The sequence below is a fragment of the Scophthalmus maximus genome, chromosome 13 (genome assembly GCF_022379125.1).
Source record: "Scophthalmus maximus strain ysfricsl-2021 chromosome 13, ASM2237912v1, whole genome shotgun sequence".
Taxonomy (NCBI): domain Eukaryota; kingdom Metazoa; phylum Chordata; class Actinopteri; order Pleuronectiformes; family Scophthalmidae; genus Scophthalmus; species Scophthalmus maximus.
The window spans coordinates 13,266,387-13,285,957 of NC_061527.1; the positions used below are offsets into that span (position 1 = coordinate 13,266,387).

General features: G+C 43.3%; 1 protein-coding gene across 2 annotated transcripts in view; it reads left to right on the forward strand.

Moving 5' to 3' along the window:
- Positions 1–19,571, forward strand: part of LOC118317735 (voltage-dependent R-type calcium channel subunit alpha-1E) — a 74,684-nt gene that overhangs the window by 35,252 nt on the left and 19,861 nt on the right. The window contains exons 6-21 of one of the 2 annotated variants that reach the window (XM_035646670.2): positions 6,854–6,957; positions 7,306–7,464; positions 8,674–8,864; positions 10,769–10,872; positions 11,787–11,902; positions 12,114–12,167; positions 12,998–13,039; positions 14,143–14,238; positions 14,413–14,622; positions 14,757–14,869; positions 15,042–15,154; positions 15,596–15,727; positions 16,285–16,354; positions 16,505–16,622; positions 17,216–17,283; positions 17,495–17,586. In XM_035646670.2, the coding sequence (XP_035502563.2) occupies positions 6,854–6,957; positions 7,306–7,464; positions 8,674–8,864; positions 10,769–10,872; positions 11,787–11,902; positions 12,114–12,167; positions 12,998–13,039; positions 14,143–14,238; positions 14,413–14,622; positions 14,757–14,869; positions 15,042–15,154; positions 15,596–15,727; positions 16,285–16,354; positions 16,505–16,622; positions 17,216–17,283; positions 17,495–17,586 (1,782 nt within the window). The remainder of the gene's footprint in view (positions 1–6,853; positions 6,958–7,305; positions 7,465–8,673; positions 8,865–10,768; positions 10,873–11,786; positions 11,903–12,113; positions 12,168–12,997; positions 13,040–14,142; positions 14,239–14,412; positions 14,623–14,756; positions 14,870–15,041; positions 15,155–15,595; positions 15,728–16,284; positions 16,355–16,504; positions 16,623–17,215; positions 17,284–17,494; positions 17,587–19,571) is intronic. The other variant, XM_035646671.2, reaches the window with a different exon arrangement.

The window sequence follows — 19,571 nt, forward strand, 5'->3', positions numbered from 1 at the left end:
ACTGGAGAAGAGAGGGTTTCAACTTTGTCTAACATGGCTGTTTAAGTACAGGATCATTTGAGTGGGGGGAGGAGGAAAAAGAGGGTTGTTAAGGTCTCTTTCAGAAAAGCTTGTAAGACAGAAAGGTGCGGGAAAGAGAGAGGAGAGCAGTATATATATATATATATATATATACATATATATATACTCGTGTATAAACTCGTGTTGGAGTGAGAACCAACACAAGTGATTCTGATAGCTCACAGCAGCTTTTAGTATTGGGCAGCAAAAACGTTGCTTGGTTTCTTAGCCTCTGTATTTACATTTTCACTCAGATTTATTTGTTTAATCCTCCATCCACCCCCATCGCTTCCCCTGATGTGTCCATTGTTTCTCTCTTTTCTTCAGCTTCTGTTGCTATAGTTGAGCCGCACAATTGTCGTGAGATTATTATCTCATTATTTAAATCGAGATGTGAACATACTGTCACCTGTACCTGGCTCACTGAATGCTGACTCCATAACCTGTGTTTGTGTGTGTGTGTGTGTGTGTGTGTGTGTGTGTGTGTGTGTGTGTGTGTGTGTGTGTGTGTGTGTGTGTGTGTGTGTGTGTGTGTATGTGTGTGTGTGTGTGTGTGTGTGTGTGTGTGTGTGTTTCAGTCATGTGCATGAACCAAATGTGGCACTACTGCATGTTTTTAGCCAACAACACCTTCTGTCTGTTTGGCAGTCATACACCTGTTAGAGCTGTCTCACACACACTCACACACACTCACACACACACACACACACACACACACACACACACACACACACACACACACACACAAACACACACACACACACGCACTCATATGCAGACACACAGACAGACTTTACCTCTCTAGTCTTATTTTCCATCTGTTGTATGATCGATTGATGAGTTCTGACACAGCGGGAGTGGACGTGTCGCCCTGAGCTGTTACCGTGGTGACTGAGGACCCCGCCCCCAGGTCGGGCTGTCACTGTCCCCATGTCCTGCTGCTTCCCTGGTCAGTGTCTCTACAATTAGAGGGGACCAGAAAAGATTTGTCAGTCTGTGTGTGGGTGCACGGGTGCCTGTGTGTTTGCAGGTGTGTGTTTCAACAAGCCTTTTTTTACTCACAAAAAAGGCAAAGTCATCATGTACGTTCTTTAGTGACATTGAACTGACATCCCAAAGGAGAAGGTTGTTTTAGCAGTGGTCCTGAATTAAGTCAGTGAAATTAAAGAAGAAGATGTGAAGGAAACTGATGATCTAACAAGCCCATTCTGTCCCTGTTTGCCCTCCCCCTCCTCACTCTCTATATCTCCCCTGCCTCTCTTCAGCCTCTTCATCCCTATGAAGAGGCTGAAGGGGCTGTGAAACAAAGACCACGTTGAAGGGCTTGATGCAATCGAGTCCAGTATTTGATCAGAGAAGATGAGGTGCTACACTCCGATGAAAGCTGTCCTGGTGTTAGCTCAGAAGTCAAGTCAAATTCAATTCAGTTCACTCATTAGTGAGAGTTACTTAAAGGGGATTGAGCTGAGATTCATTCATCATGAACAGACAGTTTCTCTTTACTCACTGGATTTCAGGCAGACAACCCTTTACTCATGCAGTGCATCCCCCTTTGCAGTCTGACATTTGCTCCTGTATCGGCTGTGGTAAAAGACTCGCCTGACAAACTAGATGGGGAACACAGTTCTCCCACAACTCAAGTTATTGTTGAAATCTTGTGTGTTGAATCAGGCCCACTCCCCTGTTCTTACTGTAGAGATGTCGGATCACCGGACGCAAGTGGAGGCATGTTTGAAGCCTGAATTCAAAAGCCATGGTTGATGGTGAATTATATTAGGACTATGTGTTTTAGACACCCTGAAAATCCGCATGAGTCTGGCTCGGGTGGAAATAAGATCATAAGATCGAAGGATGTTCCCCTCAATCAACCACAGATTGTGGCATCAGCAAAAATATGTACAGTATATAATATGTGGTTGGTCTGGTGGTAAATCACTCTGAAGACCAGCAACCAAAGTCCAGCCCACAGCACAAGACATATTGATACAAAGATGCCACGAGATGCATTGTTGCATCTAAATCTTTTACTTTTTTTTAATTCAGGAGAGATCTTGTCTTGCTTTTGTTTATTCAGGGTTTATTAAAAACATACTGTATTTGGCGCTTTGCTCTATGTGAACTTTTGTGACCCAGAAAGAGAAGATCTGCCAAGAATTCATTCCTGCTCGATACTAAATTATCATCTTTCACTCTCTCTCTCTCTCTCTCTTCCAACAGATGGCTAATAAATCATTTACCCAAATCAATTATTCAGCAAACATTTAGCAAACTGTCACATGAACCAATATGCAGGCTAATATTCAGCTGGTAACTAATTCACATAAAGCTGGGCCCCTGTCCCAGGCTGTTGATTTAAGGAGCAGTAACATTCGATCTTGCATAACAACTGGAACATCTTGTTTGTGAATGTAGGCGGGGCGGGGGGGGGGGGTCACTCTATGTGTGTGTGTGTGTGTGTGTGTGTGTGTGTGTGTGTGTGTGTGTGTGTGTGTGTGTGTGTGTGTGTTTCAGAGAGGAAGAGAAGTAAAAAAGACAGATGGGGGAGAATTAAAATTAGAGAGCACACTGTGGGAGGCAAAGAGGCTTATATCAACTAAACCAACCACAGCATAACTGTGGGAGTTGCTCCACATAATTCTTTATGTCAAGGAAATCTGCTGTGCACACACACGCACGCACACAAACACACACACACACACACACACGCACACACACACACACACCACCCACAGCACTGTTGGCCACCAGAGCAGCTATTTTAATTGATCTGTGCTGCAGAATCACAAGTCTTCATGATGAAGACAAGTGTGTGTCGGTAAATGCTGCACACACACACTTGTGTGTTTCCTTCTAAATACTGGTGTGATTGCTGTGCACCGACTGTGTTGCGCAATCATTTGAAGGACAAATTGACCGCTCACCATGCGAATGCAAAAGCTGAGTCACCGCTGGACGGTAACTGGAAGGCGTGACTGGAAGATTCAAAAGGGAGCGTCCTTCATAATCAGAAAAATTATCTGATTTAAAAAACGACGACTTCCTGCCACACAATACTTTCTGCTGTCATTAGCCCATGTGCAAATGATTCCAGCTTCATCATCTCACATTGTGTTTCTTCATGGTGCTTGGTGTCCTGGATACTTACAGTACACACTGACACATTATGTTTGTGTGGTGAATTAAACTCCCACACGACGCTTCCCAACTATATACCAGTAGCTGAGAAATGTATAAGTTGTCTTACCAAAAGCAGTTCAGGGAAAGTTTGATTTTCACCTTGAGGAGGTTGTTTGATGTGATCCTACCTGTGTCAGTATCAGAAGTGACTGAGAGGTTTTCATTTCGACAAGGAGAGATAGTTGAACCGAGTGTTACTGCCATGCACAACAAGAGGAGAAATAAAAAGCTCAGAATCTGAAGGTGATGATGAGTGGACTCTGCTGGGTCTGGCCAAGCTGGGAAAAAAATGGAGGTGTTGCGTTGGAGGACGGCTGCAGCGAATGACTGAAATGACAGGAGAGCGAGGGAGAGGCCGATGGAGATCGTGGCGAAATCTCACCGAATCACCAAAAACAGAGAGAGAGAACGAACTGTGAAGATTTCTTCTACAGAAATATACTCTTCGCTGAGAATACCACTTACGATGCACCGTTGTTACCTCGTGGCTTCAGAGCTGTGGACCAGGGGTGTAAATAACACCTGCTGTATCATTACAATAGTCAGGTGTGCACATGTCATCGGAGTTTGCAGCTTGACAGTGACATGGAGCATAAGCCACAACGTTATCGCTGTCACAGCTTGGGCGGTTGTCACAACAGATTTGTCACGCTGCGGGGAGCTGTCAGTTCCGCGGGGTACGTCGCTGTTACTCACTTATCGTGGCTGACAACTCGGACCAGGGCATCAGGCTCGGTTCACCACAGTGTGTGTCTCACATGACGCCTGCAGAGACCTTATTGTGCGACCGCTCCTGGTGACAAAAAGTGACTTTATTAGCTCGTAGAAACACGGGGCACCTGTCAGATGTGCGTTGTCAAGGAAGATGCCCATAAAGTGACTGGTGGGATTCAATCGCCGAGCCGTCCTGATCACCTCATATTTAGCAAATGGTAACAAATCTAGCACACACTTTTCTTGACGGAGGAAAAAAAAAGAGGGAGAGACCTGTTTCGCCAAAGCATTTCAGGGTTAGGAAGATTATGAAAATAAATAAATAAACAACCGGTTATAATTTGAAGAAGACATAAAAACACTTGAAGAAGGAGTAGTCTTCATTTCTGTTCTGGCTATCTTTTTTATAGTCTTCAAAGATGTAATATCACAGTTCTGACCATTATAGCCTATAAGAAGCTATTTAAACCAAGACGCTGATGAAAATGTAAGCAGAGCCAGGATGTAAGAGATAAATGTTTAAATGTGTTCGTGTATGTGAGATACTCAAAAACGAAGTTCCAGCTGCAAGAGGAGAAGCAGGCAGAGAGCTTTCATTGTAGACCTGCAATCGGACCGAATTTTTCCGGTTTGAAAGTGTGATGAATTGTAAAATGGTGTTAATATCTTTTGTTTAATTTAAGCCTTGTATTTTATTTCTTTAATATATGACATGAGTCAGTTACCTGTTATATGACTTTGTCGTGAACACCTTGGAGAGCGCTGAGCTACGATAAGCAGTAGTTTTTCACCCCAATTCTGGTAATTATTTTTTTTTGCAGTATCACACACCTTTCCTGCCATTTCCCGTGTGTTTCCCACTGTACATCCTGTATATGGACAACTTCTTTGCGTCGAACCAATCAGGCAGTTCATCTCTTTTAGGCTTTGGTATTTACTGGCACCGTATTATTAGCGTGACAGGGATAGTGACCTCAAGGCTGCAGCCCAGGACACAGACACTGAAGAGCCACAGACTAAGAAACAGCAACAAACGTTCCCTAAAAATATCCCACATGAACACATCGTGTCTTCTCTTGCACTTTGGTTTAAACAAGCTTCCAAACAAGCAAAATTCAAAATGACATTGACAGCATGAGAAATAAAAGAATGTGGGGTTTTCTTTGAAAGTTTAGTTGGACTTCAAGAGTATCCTGCTCTCAGGAAACACTCTTAAAATCGACAAATGGTCATTATTAGAAACTGGGGCCCAGGACATCCTCTGAACTAACAGCGGGCCTAATGAGGCAGCCATTTTTGGACCCTCCATCCTCCATAGTCTCCATAACAACTAAAGGGCAGCCTTGACTGACTAATGGTCTGTGGAAAGATGGAGGAAGTGGGGGGTGAAATGACGGAGGTAGCAGGAGACATGCGGATGAAATGATTGGAGTAAAAGGAGGGGGGAAAGAAACGACGAGGTATGACGAAAATGAGTTGTTGAGACTGGTGTGAAAATGGGAGGGGGGGATACAAACGGGAATAGTCAGAGGTGTGAGACACATGAGGATAATTCCATTTCTATATTTGTGTGGATGATGGTGGTGAGCTATTTTAATCCTTCTCTCCCTTCACTCTCCATCTTTCACCCTCTCTCTTTCTTCTCTTAATTAAATCACATGACACTCTGCGTCTGCTGTAGACGGGACTAATTCTCACCCCCCTATCACAGTGATGTAATTGAGTCTATGTTGCTGGGGTTTTTTTTGTAAGAGGTGTGATAGCATGTAATCATTTTAGAGCAAATAACTGGACCAAAGACGACTCTTTATGACCGAAGTGCACATAAATCATGTGCTTACTGAGCTGCAGCCCTTTTACATAATCCACATATCAGTTACCTTCCTATCCTGTTTGTTGTTGCCTTCATCTTTGTCTCTTCACGATCTAATGAGCGTCATTATTTAGCAACTGGGCAGTGGAGGAGCTCAGGACAATGAACATTGTGGTAATGGAGTTGGGAAAAGCCAAATGTTATGAATCTCTCTAACTTTAGACTCTTGAAATAAAATGCTGTTTCCATTCTTTCTATGGCAAAAACATAATCCTAACTCCCTGTTTTTACTGTTTACTTTTTGTTTTCACCTCACTTCTCCATCCGTCTCTGATCCTGACGGGTGGTTCAGGTCAGTGGAAAAAGGAAAAAGTGGAGTGAAGAGTCAGAGGTTCAGGAATAATTGGGAAGAGGGTTGAAAAACGGGTGAAGAGCAACAGGAAGAGCAACACATGAGGGTGTGAAAAGAGGCAGGAAGGCAGACTAATGAGGAAGCGATAGGGGAAAGGGTGGGGGCCGTTGGACACTGCTTTTCTTTTCCTCATCAGTCTGAGGGTTTGAAGCCACAAAGGTGTGTTCACTGGCTGGAGGAACAAAATGAACCAAAGTAAAATGGAGCTTCTGAAAGATTCTGGCTTTGTGTAGCCGAGATAGGTCTAATGAGTGTGTGTGTGTGCGTGTGTGTGTGTGTGTGTGTGTGTGTGTGTGTGTGCTTTGTGTTTCTCCAGCCCTAGGGTGTCCTGCCTTCCCTGGCTGGAGCCGCTCTCTTTGTTGTCCTCCTAAAGAGCAGTTGTCACAGCCGTCCTCCCACACACAGGGAAACCGTCAAAAGCCCCAAAAGCATCCTTGTTGCTTTCTGCTTTCTCTGCCCGCTGGAGACCTCGAACGTCCTCACACTCCGTATCTAAGCTCTGCAGCCGCCCCCCTGCACCATGTATGATGGCCTTAGTGTCGCTGAGCGCCGCGCAGCTCATAAACCGTGAAACTGTAGCATTTCTATGCATCTGCAAGACACCAGAAAATGCGCTCCGTCTGTCTTCTCGTTGTGTGGGTTTGCAAATGGACATGTGTGCATGTTTGTTTCTGTAGGATCCTGGCTGCAGCAGGGGCACATATGAACATCTCAGTGGACCTGAGGACTCTGAGGGCGGTGCGAGTGCTTCGACCCCTCAAGCTGGTTTCAGGCATCCCCAGTAAGCCCCACAGTTATATCAATTGATATATATATATATATATACATTAGACACTACTGTATAGTGCAGTCCATTGCAACACCACCACCATTCTGATGATTAATCAGTCTGCTGATGGTTTTCTCAGTGACTTGGTTAATTGATAGATTCACTTTCATTTGAGACCAAGAGAACCAGTAAATTGGAATGGTGGAAACGTCATTTTTGACATTTTTGCTTAAAATGTACTTGAATAGTTAATTTATTATCAAGTGTTGACAGTATTTGCCAATTTTTGCCAATTGTAAAGTGTATCTCTTTTTTTCAGGAGTTGTGTTTTTTACATCAATTCTGCCGCTTTACTTCCAGGTCTGCAGATAGTCCTGAAGTCCATCATGAAAGCCATGGTCCCACTGCTGCAGATCGGCCTGCTCCTGTTTTTTGCGATCCTCATGTTCGCTATCATTGGCCTGGAGTTTTACAGCGGCAAACTGCACTACACCTGCACACAACAGTCTGGAATACTGGGTATGGATACACTCATAGTTCATCTCTGTAGCATACATACAGCACATACCGCACCTACAAGCCGTTTGCATACAGTCTACGCATTGTGGTGCTTATTTATACAGTCTACTTAAAGAATGCATATCCTACATATCCTACAGTATTGACAGAGCCAATAGTGACATCCTGTTATTACAGACATTGTTACTTGTCTTAAGCCAAGATCTGATTTAATTTAATTAAAAAAGTCAGGGAATTGCTTCAACAAATCTAAAGACACTGATGGCATGGACGAAACAAAAGAGAAGAACCTATAAAATGGATCTGGACAATGCATAATTGTGAACCAATAAAAGACTCATTTTAGAACTATTATTGTCAACAAACTGAGTCACAGAGCGTAGAAGCAAAGAGACAGGATTAAGCTCATTCCGTTGTCATTATTGTTGTTCATGTGAAGGTTGCATATGTGGCTTTATGTCGCGAATATTTACAGAGCTGTTTAGGAAGGGGCTCTATTATCATAAGCACAAATGCACACACACATGGGTGCACACAATGGGCTGCCAGGCTGCACCTGGAGACTTGGACAAATCAAGCTGACAGTGTTGTCCTGTATAATTAAATCCAACAGAAGCTTTGCACCACAATGACTTATTGTACATTCACGGCTGTCATTAACCACCAAGCAGTTCTTGTCACACTGAAGCGGAATGAACAGTGAGGTAACAGACACGTTGAAGTATTTTCTGTCAGTGGATATTCACGTTTACTATGCCGACAGGTACTTTGCTCTTCCACTGTTTATAGTCTCACTTTCATTCTTACTGCACATTCTGACCTGCGACTTGATTGAATATTTATCCAATAAAACGTCTTTGAGGCCAAGAATTCACTGTGAAATGTAAAGCAATACTACTGGGTCAACATTGCTCACTGGGAGCATTGTTAGAGAAACCTTATGTGCTCGAGCTTCAATATCAGTAGACATTAGAGAGAAAGATTCCTACTCCCAGATTCTTGTGAGAAAGTTGTTGAAAGCATGATCGCTTTCAAATGGGCGTGATTACCCATGGTAATAACTTTTCAATGCAAGGGAATATTGCAGTACATTGAAGATGAGAAGTCTATTGTCTGTTTTATGGAGCTCTAGTCATATGTATTTCTGTACTTGTACTTGTAACATACTGTACTTTTATCCTTTTTTTATTTCCACACTTTTCTGTTCAGAAAATGAGACGGTGGACTCATCTGAGTTTGAGTTCCCGTGTGGCGTGCGTCAGTGTCCATCCAAGTACACCTGCAACGATACCTGGATTGGCCCTAATGACGGCATTACCCAGTTCGACAACATTCTGTTTGCTGTTCTCACTGTCTTCCAGTGTATCACCATGGAGGGATGGACCACTGTCCTCTACAATGTAAGACAGCTCACAACTCACTAATATTTTTCTGGTTTGCTGCAAATTATTGAGGTGTGGGAGTGGTTTGTTACAGTTTACACACCTAAATTAGAGACCTGCGTCCTCGCCGCTCTGACTGTTTGCCTGTGGATGGAGCACATGGGGAGGGAGGTTACTGGGTTGTGATTCTAGTATTGAAACTGCAGAGCGCTGTGTCGATTCCTGTTTTGCTCTGAGCTTGCCATTTTTATGCCATCAGCCCTGAAAAATGTATAACCGCGTGCAACTTGCTTTTTACGAGCTGAGCTTGGCAAAGAAACTGAAAGTTCTTATGCTCAAAATCGCTTTGTCCCGAAGAGACTTTTCGAGATCCACCAGCCCTACAGCAGGAAATGTTTTTAAAAATCCCCTAAAGCCTTACAAAAGCAAGCAGGAAAACAGTACATATCATGTTGCATCTCACAGAGACATGTGTTCAAGTAATGAGCCCTGAAACCAGTAATAATGTAATTTCCTGCTGTAGAGTAACTGTCAGACAGGGATGAGATGCTCCACTGTGCCTCACGAGCGTCCATGTCAGAGTGAAAGGAGCAGGCAGGCAGACCCACTCAGACAGTAAGTAGACAGAAAGGAAAGCACTGGATGATTTGCTAGTGTGATGTAGTTGAGGCCTGTATGACCATCCAACTTATCATGTCCCATCATGCTCACATACATCTGCTTGCAGTAGCGCAGAATTACAAGATCCTGTTCAGACAGGCACACTGTAAAAAAAATCATGTCACTGACACAATAAATTAAAACAAATTATAAAAATCCTCCTTGTATTATGGGCCTGCACACCTTTGAAATGACTTGTCTCTACGTATGGATATACAGTATAATAGGACCACCTGTTCCCCTGTTTATTTGTGCAGAAGTGTAATGCAAAAAAACTCATACATATGCAGTTCAGGAGCATGACTGTTGGCGCCATACAGGCTGGTTTGAGTATTTCTGAAATTGCTGCTCTCCTGGGATTTACACACACAACAGTCTCCGAGGTTTGCTCAGAATGGGTCTCGTCGGGTTCCACTCCTGACAGCCACGAAATTGGTATTTGAAGCTGCCGTGGGCACAGGCTCACCAAAACTGGACAGTAGAAAAAATAGAAATGTAATCTGGTCAAATGCGTCTGCAATTCTACTGAGGTAGAACCAGAATTTGCCACATCAGCATGAATCCATGGATCCAACCTCTGGTCAACAGTCCAGACTGGTGGTGATGGTTTGATGGTGTAGGGAATGTTTCCATGTCACACTTGTGGCCCCTTAAAACCAATCAGACATTGTATGAATGACGCAACCTACCTGGTTATTGTTGACCATGTTCATGCCTTTATGGCCACAAATTTACCATCTTCCCAGTATTAGTATGGTGTACCATTAAAGTGCCTGGAGCTTATTCAGTTTGACAGTGATAGTGACAGTGATGACACTGGACTGTTTTGTATTCTTTTCTTTTTACAGTGTTTTATTTATAGAGATGTTTCCATAATCTTTCCCTGCCACACACTTTTGATCTTGTCCATTTTCAAACCAAACCTAGAATCCTTGAGAAAACACTCACCATGTGTTCTTCCTCAGGTACAGGTGCTTTAAAGTAGTGAAGCAGAACACTGGATATGGGCTTTATAAAGTAGCAGTTCACAGAGTGCCTCTACTCTCCTCCACACTCTCTGTGCGAGGCTGGAGCACATCAATACACACGATGTCTCTGTTCGGTGCCCCGCCTGCACTCTGGCTCGAACCTTCAGCAGCCGCCCGAACACCTACATTGTGTATTTCTGTCTTGTGTCGCAATGGCAGCATGAGTTGAGTCTGCTCCGGTCTGACTTGATTTTACTGAGTTTAAAACTTATTTTTCTCTTTTTGATGTCTCAGACTGACGATGCCCTGGGCCCCAACTGGAACTGGATCTACTTCATCCCTCTCATCATCATCGGCTCTTTTTTCGTCCTGAACCTGGTGCTGGGAGTTCTCTCTGGGTAGGTTCACTATTTAGTTCCAAGTTCCCTGTTTAAACTTATCGAGTATCGAGTTTTCAGCCTCTGATTGCCAGACAGACGTACTGCGTCACATCATATTTACCAGGTTTTTGCACCAGTCACTGTTAAAGTCACTGTGCTTCAAGTTTGATGGATTGTGTGGAAGCTCACGCTGGTTTTCACCTCACTTTGTGTGGATTCTCAAAGTGAGAAATTGTCTCACGTGTATAAGCAGCCTGCACATGTTGTTTTATCAAGGCTTATCCTGCTGCTTTTACCTTCCTTGTTGAGAGGCTTGGGAGAAGTCACATTGGTGTTAAATGAGGGGCCATACAAAGGTCAAACCACACCAACCAACCACCAACACTCCAAGTTAGGGGGTTTGACCATGGGATTCAACCAGAGATCCAGAACCAGAGATCTGCCCAAATGCGGGCACTCACTGTGGCCTTATGTCCAACAGATGACAAAGAGGATTGATTTACTTAGAAATGAGGGCTGCTCAAATGCACCATTCGTTGTGCTCTCTGTGACCATGTATGATGTACATATCTGAATCTGAATTCTGAGGGCACAGGTTCATCCTGATCTTCAGGGCCTTCAAAGACTTCAACAATAGACCACATCCTTGAAGAATCTGTGAAATCTGCTGCGGGTATACACAATTGTGTTGTTTCAGTGTAAAGTGTCAAAGTCTGTTCACGTTAATTAGTTTTACAAAAAGGTTAATCAAAGGTCAATTGTAATTATGTCCACAGTAAAGAGAAGAGACCTCTCCTCTCATTATTGAATGAAGACAAGCTTGGTTCCAGACAGCAATAGCACTTTTCTGATTGTCTGCAATACATTTTTTATTTATTCGTATACCCTGAAACAGTAAATACATGTTTCTGTGGTTTGTTTTTTTTCTGCAGGGAATTTGCCAAGGAGAGAGAGAGGGTGGAAAACCGCAGGGCCTTCATGAAACTGAGACGCCAACAGCAGATTGAGAGAGAGCTCAACGGTTACCGGGCCTGGATCGACAGAGCAGGTGACTTCAGTCCCAGAACTAGTACTTTGGCTCTTGATTGGGAAAGGAAAATCAATATTTCACTTTACTAATCCTGTCAATTGTGGAACATGGGACGACCAGATGCAACCTCTGGTGTCTGTTATAGTTACCAAAGATGCCAGTAAATCTCTCCATCTGGGCGGTCGTCTGCTGCTCATTTCTGATCATTCTGCAACTCTTTGTTTTCCAGAGGAGGTGATGCTTGCTGAGGAGAATAAGAACTCCGGACCCTCTGCCCTTGATGGTGAGAAGTTTTAGTTTTTACTGGTTACACGGCGCAAATCGTCAGCCTGCTACTCACACATTGCTTCACATTCTGTTTCAACTTTAAGCTTTCAAATGCTTTGTGAAGGCTACTTGGGCTCATGCTATTATGATTTGTGTTGCTTATTTGTGATTCTACCATCAACACTATTAATAATCTTTTAATACGGATGTAATAATCACCTAACATTTAATTAAGTGCCATTTAGTCAGAAATTATACAATAACTCATTGGTTTATGACCAATTACATTCAAAACTTGTAAAATTTGCATCAATAGTTGTACTTGATTAGTTCTTTTGGTGTCAATAAGAGAAATCGGTGTCAAAAGTTGTGTAATCATTCTTATGGAAATCCACTCTCAAATTGTGTCACGATTCAACATCAGGTCCCACAGTGGGGATCAGACTGAGCTGTCATAAATCTCACTGCAGTTTTGTCCCTGTGAGTGTACAAGCATGCTGATGTGAGCATTTAGCCCACAGCAGCATTGTGTGTGTAAGTAAACCCTCAGCATTTCTGTGGACCAAACTTTTATTTTGGTAACCTGTTATAAAAATATTGAATTCAATACATCAAAGATTTGAGCTGTCCGGAGTTTGTTGCTGCCATGATACACTTGCACAGATAACAGTCATATCTCACTATACAACTCCTAATGTCACATAGAGAGCGTGAGCACTGATAGTGTTAAACTACTCGGTGCTTCACAGTCAGTTAAGTACCCGCTTTGACCCTCTACACTCTACTCTGACCTTTCCTCCTCGCTGAACCAGCAGGATTTTTTATTAAATGTTGATTGATTGGCAGCTCTCAGGATGCTCCCAGAGTGGAGTACAGGTGGTACCTATGGTGAGAACCTCCCTATGTTCTGCGCTCTGCCTCACCAGCTGCACACCCCATCTACTACACACACACGGTCAAATGTACACTAATAAATACATTCAAACTAGAAAACTAAGGAGTGTTTCTGGTTCAGTATGTCTCTGTCACATGAAGTACACTGACACCCTGAAAATAAATTCAATGATGCAAATATAGTAAAAACAGACCGTGGCACCAGCTGCTCGGATGGAAGCTCTGAGTGCGTTGACTAAAAAGGGAGATGGCGCACTGTGGTTGCCTTAGCAACCTCTGATCTGGAAATGCGTGTGTGTGTGTGTGTGTGTGTGTGTGCGTGCGTGTGTGCGTGTGTGTGTGTGTGTGACGTGTGTTTGATCAGTGGCTTATTTAAAAAGTCCTCAAGCAAATATTGACCTAGAGTAGATTCAGAAATCACGAGGTAGTGGGAAGGTGTGAGATGGGTAGGTTGAAAGCTAATCATAAGCACATCTGTTAGTGAAAAGGTCAAAAGACACACACACCATACTCACCTCGGCATGTGTGCGCACTGCACGGCATGTCTCCTGGCACTGTATGGCAGCACTTGCACACGGCAGAATAGCAAATGATGCATGGACCGCCAAGTTGCCTCAGAGCATGGTTTGCCAAGACAGAGATGTTAAAATAGAAGCAGAAAGTTTTCCGTTCAGCCGTTTTGGATCATTACACCAACATTCAAAAGAACATTTTTCATCTCATTCAACTGCAGCATTAATGACCTCAACTTTCCCTTTCTGCTAAAACTTCACAGGCATGAGCTTGTCACATTTCCTTCATCATTACCGTTTCATTGCATTGTCAGACTCCACACATATTTTCTTCCCACGGTTGTCTTTAAAATGTAGGGGTGGTCATACAAAGTGCATTTTTTGGGGCCATGTTGATATACAACAATCCAAATCTAATCAATGATTCAACTTGATGTCAACAAGGCAAAAATGCTTGAACAATGTTGCCCAAAACTTGGCCTTGTGTCACTGCCCTGCAGTACAGTATGATGCCTCTAATTTAACATGTTAGTTATACTGTTTTATACTGTACTTGTTTTATGTTCATCATGCCTTTCCCGGCAGTGTTGAAGAGAGCCACCACCATCAAGAGGAGAGGCATGGATGTGGTGCATCGGGGGCAACCAGGGGAGGAACAATATGGTGACATCTCCTCTGTGGGTGAGTGGGAGTCTGGACGGGCTCATAAATATGGGCATAGATTGTGTGAGGCATACTCTAGTGCATAGTTGATCAGGCTGTAAACATCACACTGTTCGGAGCACAGCTCAAGATTCACAGTGGGAACATGTTGTACAAGTACTGTTTCTCTCCACCTCTCTCATTTCCCCCAAGGCATCCCCATGGCCAGAGCAAGCATCAGGAGTGCCAAACGGGGTCCCGCAGCCTATTTCCGGCGAAAGGAGCGTCTCCTGCGCATCTCCATCCGCCGCGTGGTGAAGACACACACGTTCTACTGGACAGTGCTTGGCCTCGTGGCCCTCAACACGCTGTGTGTGGCCATCGTTCACCACAACCAGCCTCTCTGGCTGTCCACCTTCCTCTGTGAGTCACACCTCATGTCAGTAGCAGCATGAAATATGACAAGTGCTCGGGCAGTTAAGAAAAATTTGTGTCACCTTCGTAAAAAGCTGTGAAGTTGCTCTGAAGATCACTGCCGTGACTATTTTCTGTTCCAGACTATGCAGAGTTCCTGTTCCTCGCTCTGTTCCTGACTGAGATGTTCCTAAAGATGTACAGCTTGGGACCGCGCCTCTACTTCCACTCCTCCTTTAACTGCTTTGACTGCAGTGTCAGTACTCTGTCTCCCTCGCCTCATGTTTGTTTCACCCAAGCTTAAACTGCTTGTGTTGATAAATGATGCAGCATCATGCCTCCCCCTGTCTGTCTCTGTCACCTTGTCCTTACTGTCGTTATACATTTGATTGGTTTCTGCAGCTCCTTATGAATGCATATTTCTTCAGGTCATCGTTGGCAGCATCTTTGAAGTGCTGTGGGGTTTCTTCAGGCCCGGCACTTCCTTTGGCATCAGTGTCCTGCGTGCTCTCCGTCTGCTGAGGATCTTCAAGATCACCAAGTTAGTCCTCCTCACTCTTTGCCATGAAATGTTGACAAGGAACATTTCAATGTTGACAGAAAAGCTATTGAAAGAAAACCAATATTGTCGTTGGGGTAAGTTTGTCTTGTTGCCGTGATATGCAGTTTTCCGTATTAAAAATGAATAAAGGTTGCATGGTCAGCTGGAGATTCATCCATTCATCCACAATATTTACAAAGCAAACAACCAACTGCACCAAAAACTAGCTTCACCCAGAGACAAATTGAATTGAATTGAAGCCAAAAATAAAAACTGACGGGATCTTATTCACACCCATTGCATTCATATCGCTTACAAAAAGAAATGAAAAGCAAAAGTCAAAATCTTTTACTTTTGCTGTTGGGGTTCAAAATACCGGAATTATACTATTACTTTCTGGTCTTTCTTTTCCCATTAACATGGCTTTTTGTGTCTGTCAAGGTACTGGGCGTCTCTGAGAAACCTGGTTGTCTCTCTGATGAACTCCATGAAGTCCATCATCTCCCTCATTTTTCTGCTCTTCCTCTTCATCCTTGTATTTGCACTCTTGGGCATGCAGCTCTTCGGCGGCAGGTAACGATACAAAGTTATGAGCAGCTAGAAATGCACTCAGAGAGATGCTACGTCCGCACTGCATGCAGTCTTAATTATTCAATATGTGCTCCACTTTCAAAATATGTAGGCAGAAGGTAGAAAAGACAAATGTAATAAATCTGGCTGAAAAATAAAGCTTGGTTGACGTTTCCTTTGGTTTCAGTGGACATACATTTTTCAAACTTAAACACACGGCTTTCCTCTTTATTGAATAGTCACACATATGAGAAGTGGACAGATTGTCCTACGGTTCACAGTTGTTTTCATTACACCAAGAGACTGAGAATCGTTTGGCTATCGCGTGGTTTTCCCTCGAGTCCTAGATTGTTTCCCACAAGCTGTCATTCCAATAAATGCCGGCTGACTTGGACAAGCATGACCTTGTGCACGAACTGGCCTCTAGAATACAGAGCACAGAAAAACAAAACCGCTCTGCTCCATCAGCCAGGCCAGTCACAGAGGAGGAAGACAGCTTTTTCTCTGACTAGACACAACTGTACTTTTTCAGGAACATATGTGTCACATCTTTTTCAAAGGTTCATCTTTGAGGACCAAACCCCGACAAACTTCGACACCTTTCCTGCAGCCATCATGACCGTCTTTCAGGTCTGGAAATAACCCTGACAATTTATTGCTCTGTGCTTCACACTGCTTTTTTTTTTTTAAATTTCAGCAAATATAGCTGAGCTCAACTTTGATGTTGAGAAAAGTTTTGCGGGTGATATTTTGTGTGAATGTGGGCGTATATTTTCTCAGATCCTGACTGGCGAGGACTGGAACGAGGTCATGTACAATGGCATTCGCTCTCAAGGGGGAGTGAAGTCCGGAATGTGGTCCTCCATCTACTTTATAGTGCTCACATTGTTCGGAAACTGTATCCTTCATGACCCCCCTGTCAGAGACTCTTAATCCTGTTGTTTTTTTTGTAGAAGATTTTTAATACAAAAAACTGCTTTTATGTTAAATTGAAGTCTTCAACTCCAGACCAAAATGTCTGAGTCTTCTGGCTTTTCTAAGTGTATGAAGCCATTTTATGAAGGGTGGAATTACATGAACAAAAAATCTGTAAAAGCCTGTCATTCATCATCCACAACACAAAAGTACCATTTTTAAATTCAGGAAAGTGGCCTGAAAGTGAAATGGAAAAAAAGTTATCATTGTATGATAAATTACCAATTGATTTGATAAACTAGGCTGTGTTTTGTCTACCATTCATTCACAATCCGGTCCATTTCTATTCATAATTCTTTTGTTACTTCCACCTCTCATTCAATTTCCTATTTCCAAAAAATTGACATAGCATGCAGTCTGCATGTGTGAGGTTGTGAATCTCTGTGTGTGAGGTTGTGAGTCTTGTGTGTGAGGATGTGAGTCTCGTGTGTGAGGTTGTGAACCTTGTGTGTGAGGCGGGCACCATTATCTGTCTGGAGTCAGTGTTGTGTCAGTCCTTAACACAGGTGTGACCAGACACTCTGCTGAATGTCTTCTTGGCCATTGCTGTTGATAATCTCGCAAATGCACAAGAACTCACCAAGGTAATGAAAAACAAGATATCACAGAAAGAACAGGGCTGTCATCTGCTTTCATTCTTGTAAGAATATGTTGCTTACAGCTAAATAGTTAAATCAACCTCTCCACTCTGTCATGTCCAGTTCTGCTCTTTCTTCCTTTTCACTTCAGCTCTGTTTAATTATTCAAGCTCACGGATGTTTGAGTTGTTCAGCCGCCTTTTCCTCTTTTCATCAGGATGAAGAGGAAGCAGAGGCAGCGTTCAACCAAAAGCATGCGCTGCAGAAAGCGAAGGAGGTCGGACCGTTGTCCTCCTTCATGTCTTCAGAGTAAGTTTTGTAAGCAACCGCTCTGCCTGCCTGACCTGCTCCTCCCCCTCCCTCCCTCCAGAGAGTGTCTATACAGGTCAAAGCCACAGTGCCAATAGATTTGATTTATGATAATGCAGAGCAGTTTTAGAGGGAGGCCCAGGGTCATCAATACAGAGCCTCGAGTTGAGCTGCTGTACAAGTGCTGACTTGTAGCACTTAAATGTCACCTGGGGCTTGAATCTGTATTTGGTGCTGTCCCACCAGAGACTTACTGAGATGTCTTCACTGAAAGGTCTCCTATCAAACCTCTGCCCGCTGCCAGCGCTTTCCTCCAAATTGAAGTCCAGGTCTCCATGGTTACCAGTTCCACACTGGGGTGGTTGGGAGGTGCCTGTATTGTTGTCATGGAGACAGGGTTAGACAGGGTGTCCAAATTAACATGGTGTGTCCATTACAGTGTTGTTCAGAGAGAGTGTAAGGAAGTAAAAACAGTATGTGTGCAGGCGTTGATCTGTTGAGGTGCCCTCACTTGTAGAAGATTTGATTCATAAGGTAACGTGACCTTGTTTCCTCAATGCCCAGCTTCCTGCCTGCAGAATGGATTGTTTGTTTCTCAGTTTGATCGCACAATGCCTCGTTATAGGTGGTGGACGTGCATGTGCATGCACAAGAGTGGACATGGGCATGTGCAAGATTTTACAAGATTACATTTTCTTTCTCTTCCTTTATTTCTTTCTATCTTTTTTTCTCGTTTTCTTTCTCTTTTCAGTCTTTGCTTCTTTGTTTCTCTTTCATTCTTTATTTTCTCTGTCTTCCTTTTTCTTTCGACCCTACCATTGTTATAAAACTCACCCGACGTAAATTGGATCACTGGAAAACCGCAGGAGAAAGACAAGAGAAAGAAAGCGAGGGATGTGCGTTAGTGTCAGTCGAGCCAGCTGAGGGTCAGGCCCTTGTCAGCGTCCATAGAGGAGACTGGAATACCACGGGGTCGCCTGGGCCTGCATCTGTATTCAGAGAGGACACTGTGAACTTTAAGGCTTTCTGGTATCAACTCTGATGTCAACTCTGAAACCCCACAAGTACCTGCCCCATCTGACCCTGGAGAAACTTGCATGACAGCATTTGCTCAGTAAAAAAAATAAGAGATGCTGCATGTCGGGGGCTGATGATCATTTCACCTTGGTAATGCATGTACCTGGTCCGCATGATCAAAGGAAGAAAAACGGAAATGACACACACTCGCTGAGAACGCTTTTTACGGCACAAAACAACAGATGATGCTGTAGCTGTAATATTTAATATAGTGTTTTCAGTGTGTGTACAGTTTTTCTTCCACTGTGAAGTACTTGAGCCCTCACCCAAATGCTCTTGAGTATTCTGAATATTTTAAGCGTAATATTTTGAAGCTCCCGCACATGGATTTCCTGACTTGACTTTTACTGGCATGTCCGACAAGAATGCAAACGTGTGAGTGAACTGAGGTGGCAGTGGTGTTGAGAGCTGCATCCCAATGTGGTGGTTTTGTTCAAAGGGTATATACAGTAAATATGTTCTCTTTCCCTGTGTTGACTGATGGAGCCCATCTCTGTGTTTACCTGTGCCCATACTGTAACTCAGTCTTTAAAAAAAAATTGTCTTCTTATCAATGTTGTGCCTACTGTTGATGTTTATATGAATGTTGTTTCTAATACTGCTACCATCTTGTTTGTCAATGTGCCGCTTGGCTCCTATGGAGACACACAGTAAAGGCATCACGAGTCCAGTCAGTTTTTAAAAGTCCAAATTCCTCCTTTATTCACTTTTTAAAGATGAGACGTGTGCAAAATAAATAATTTTGTTGCAAAGAGAAAGCACGATGTAGCAGTTAATTGTGAAATGAATATTTAATGTGTGCGTTTAGTCTTCTTAAAGAGCAGCTTTACCCTTTAGCAATGATTGACAAATTCAGCACAGCTTTCCATTAACATTCCACTCAGTTGATTTTGTGACTTAGGCCAGGT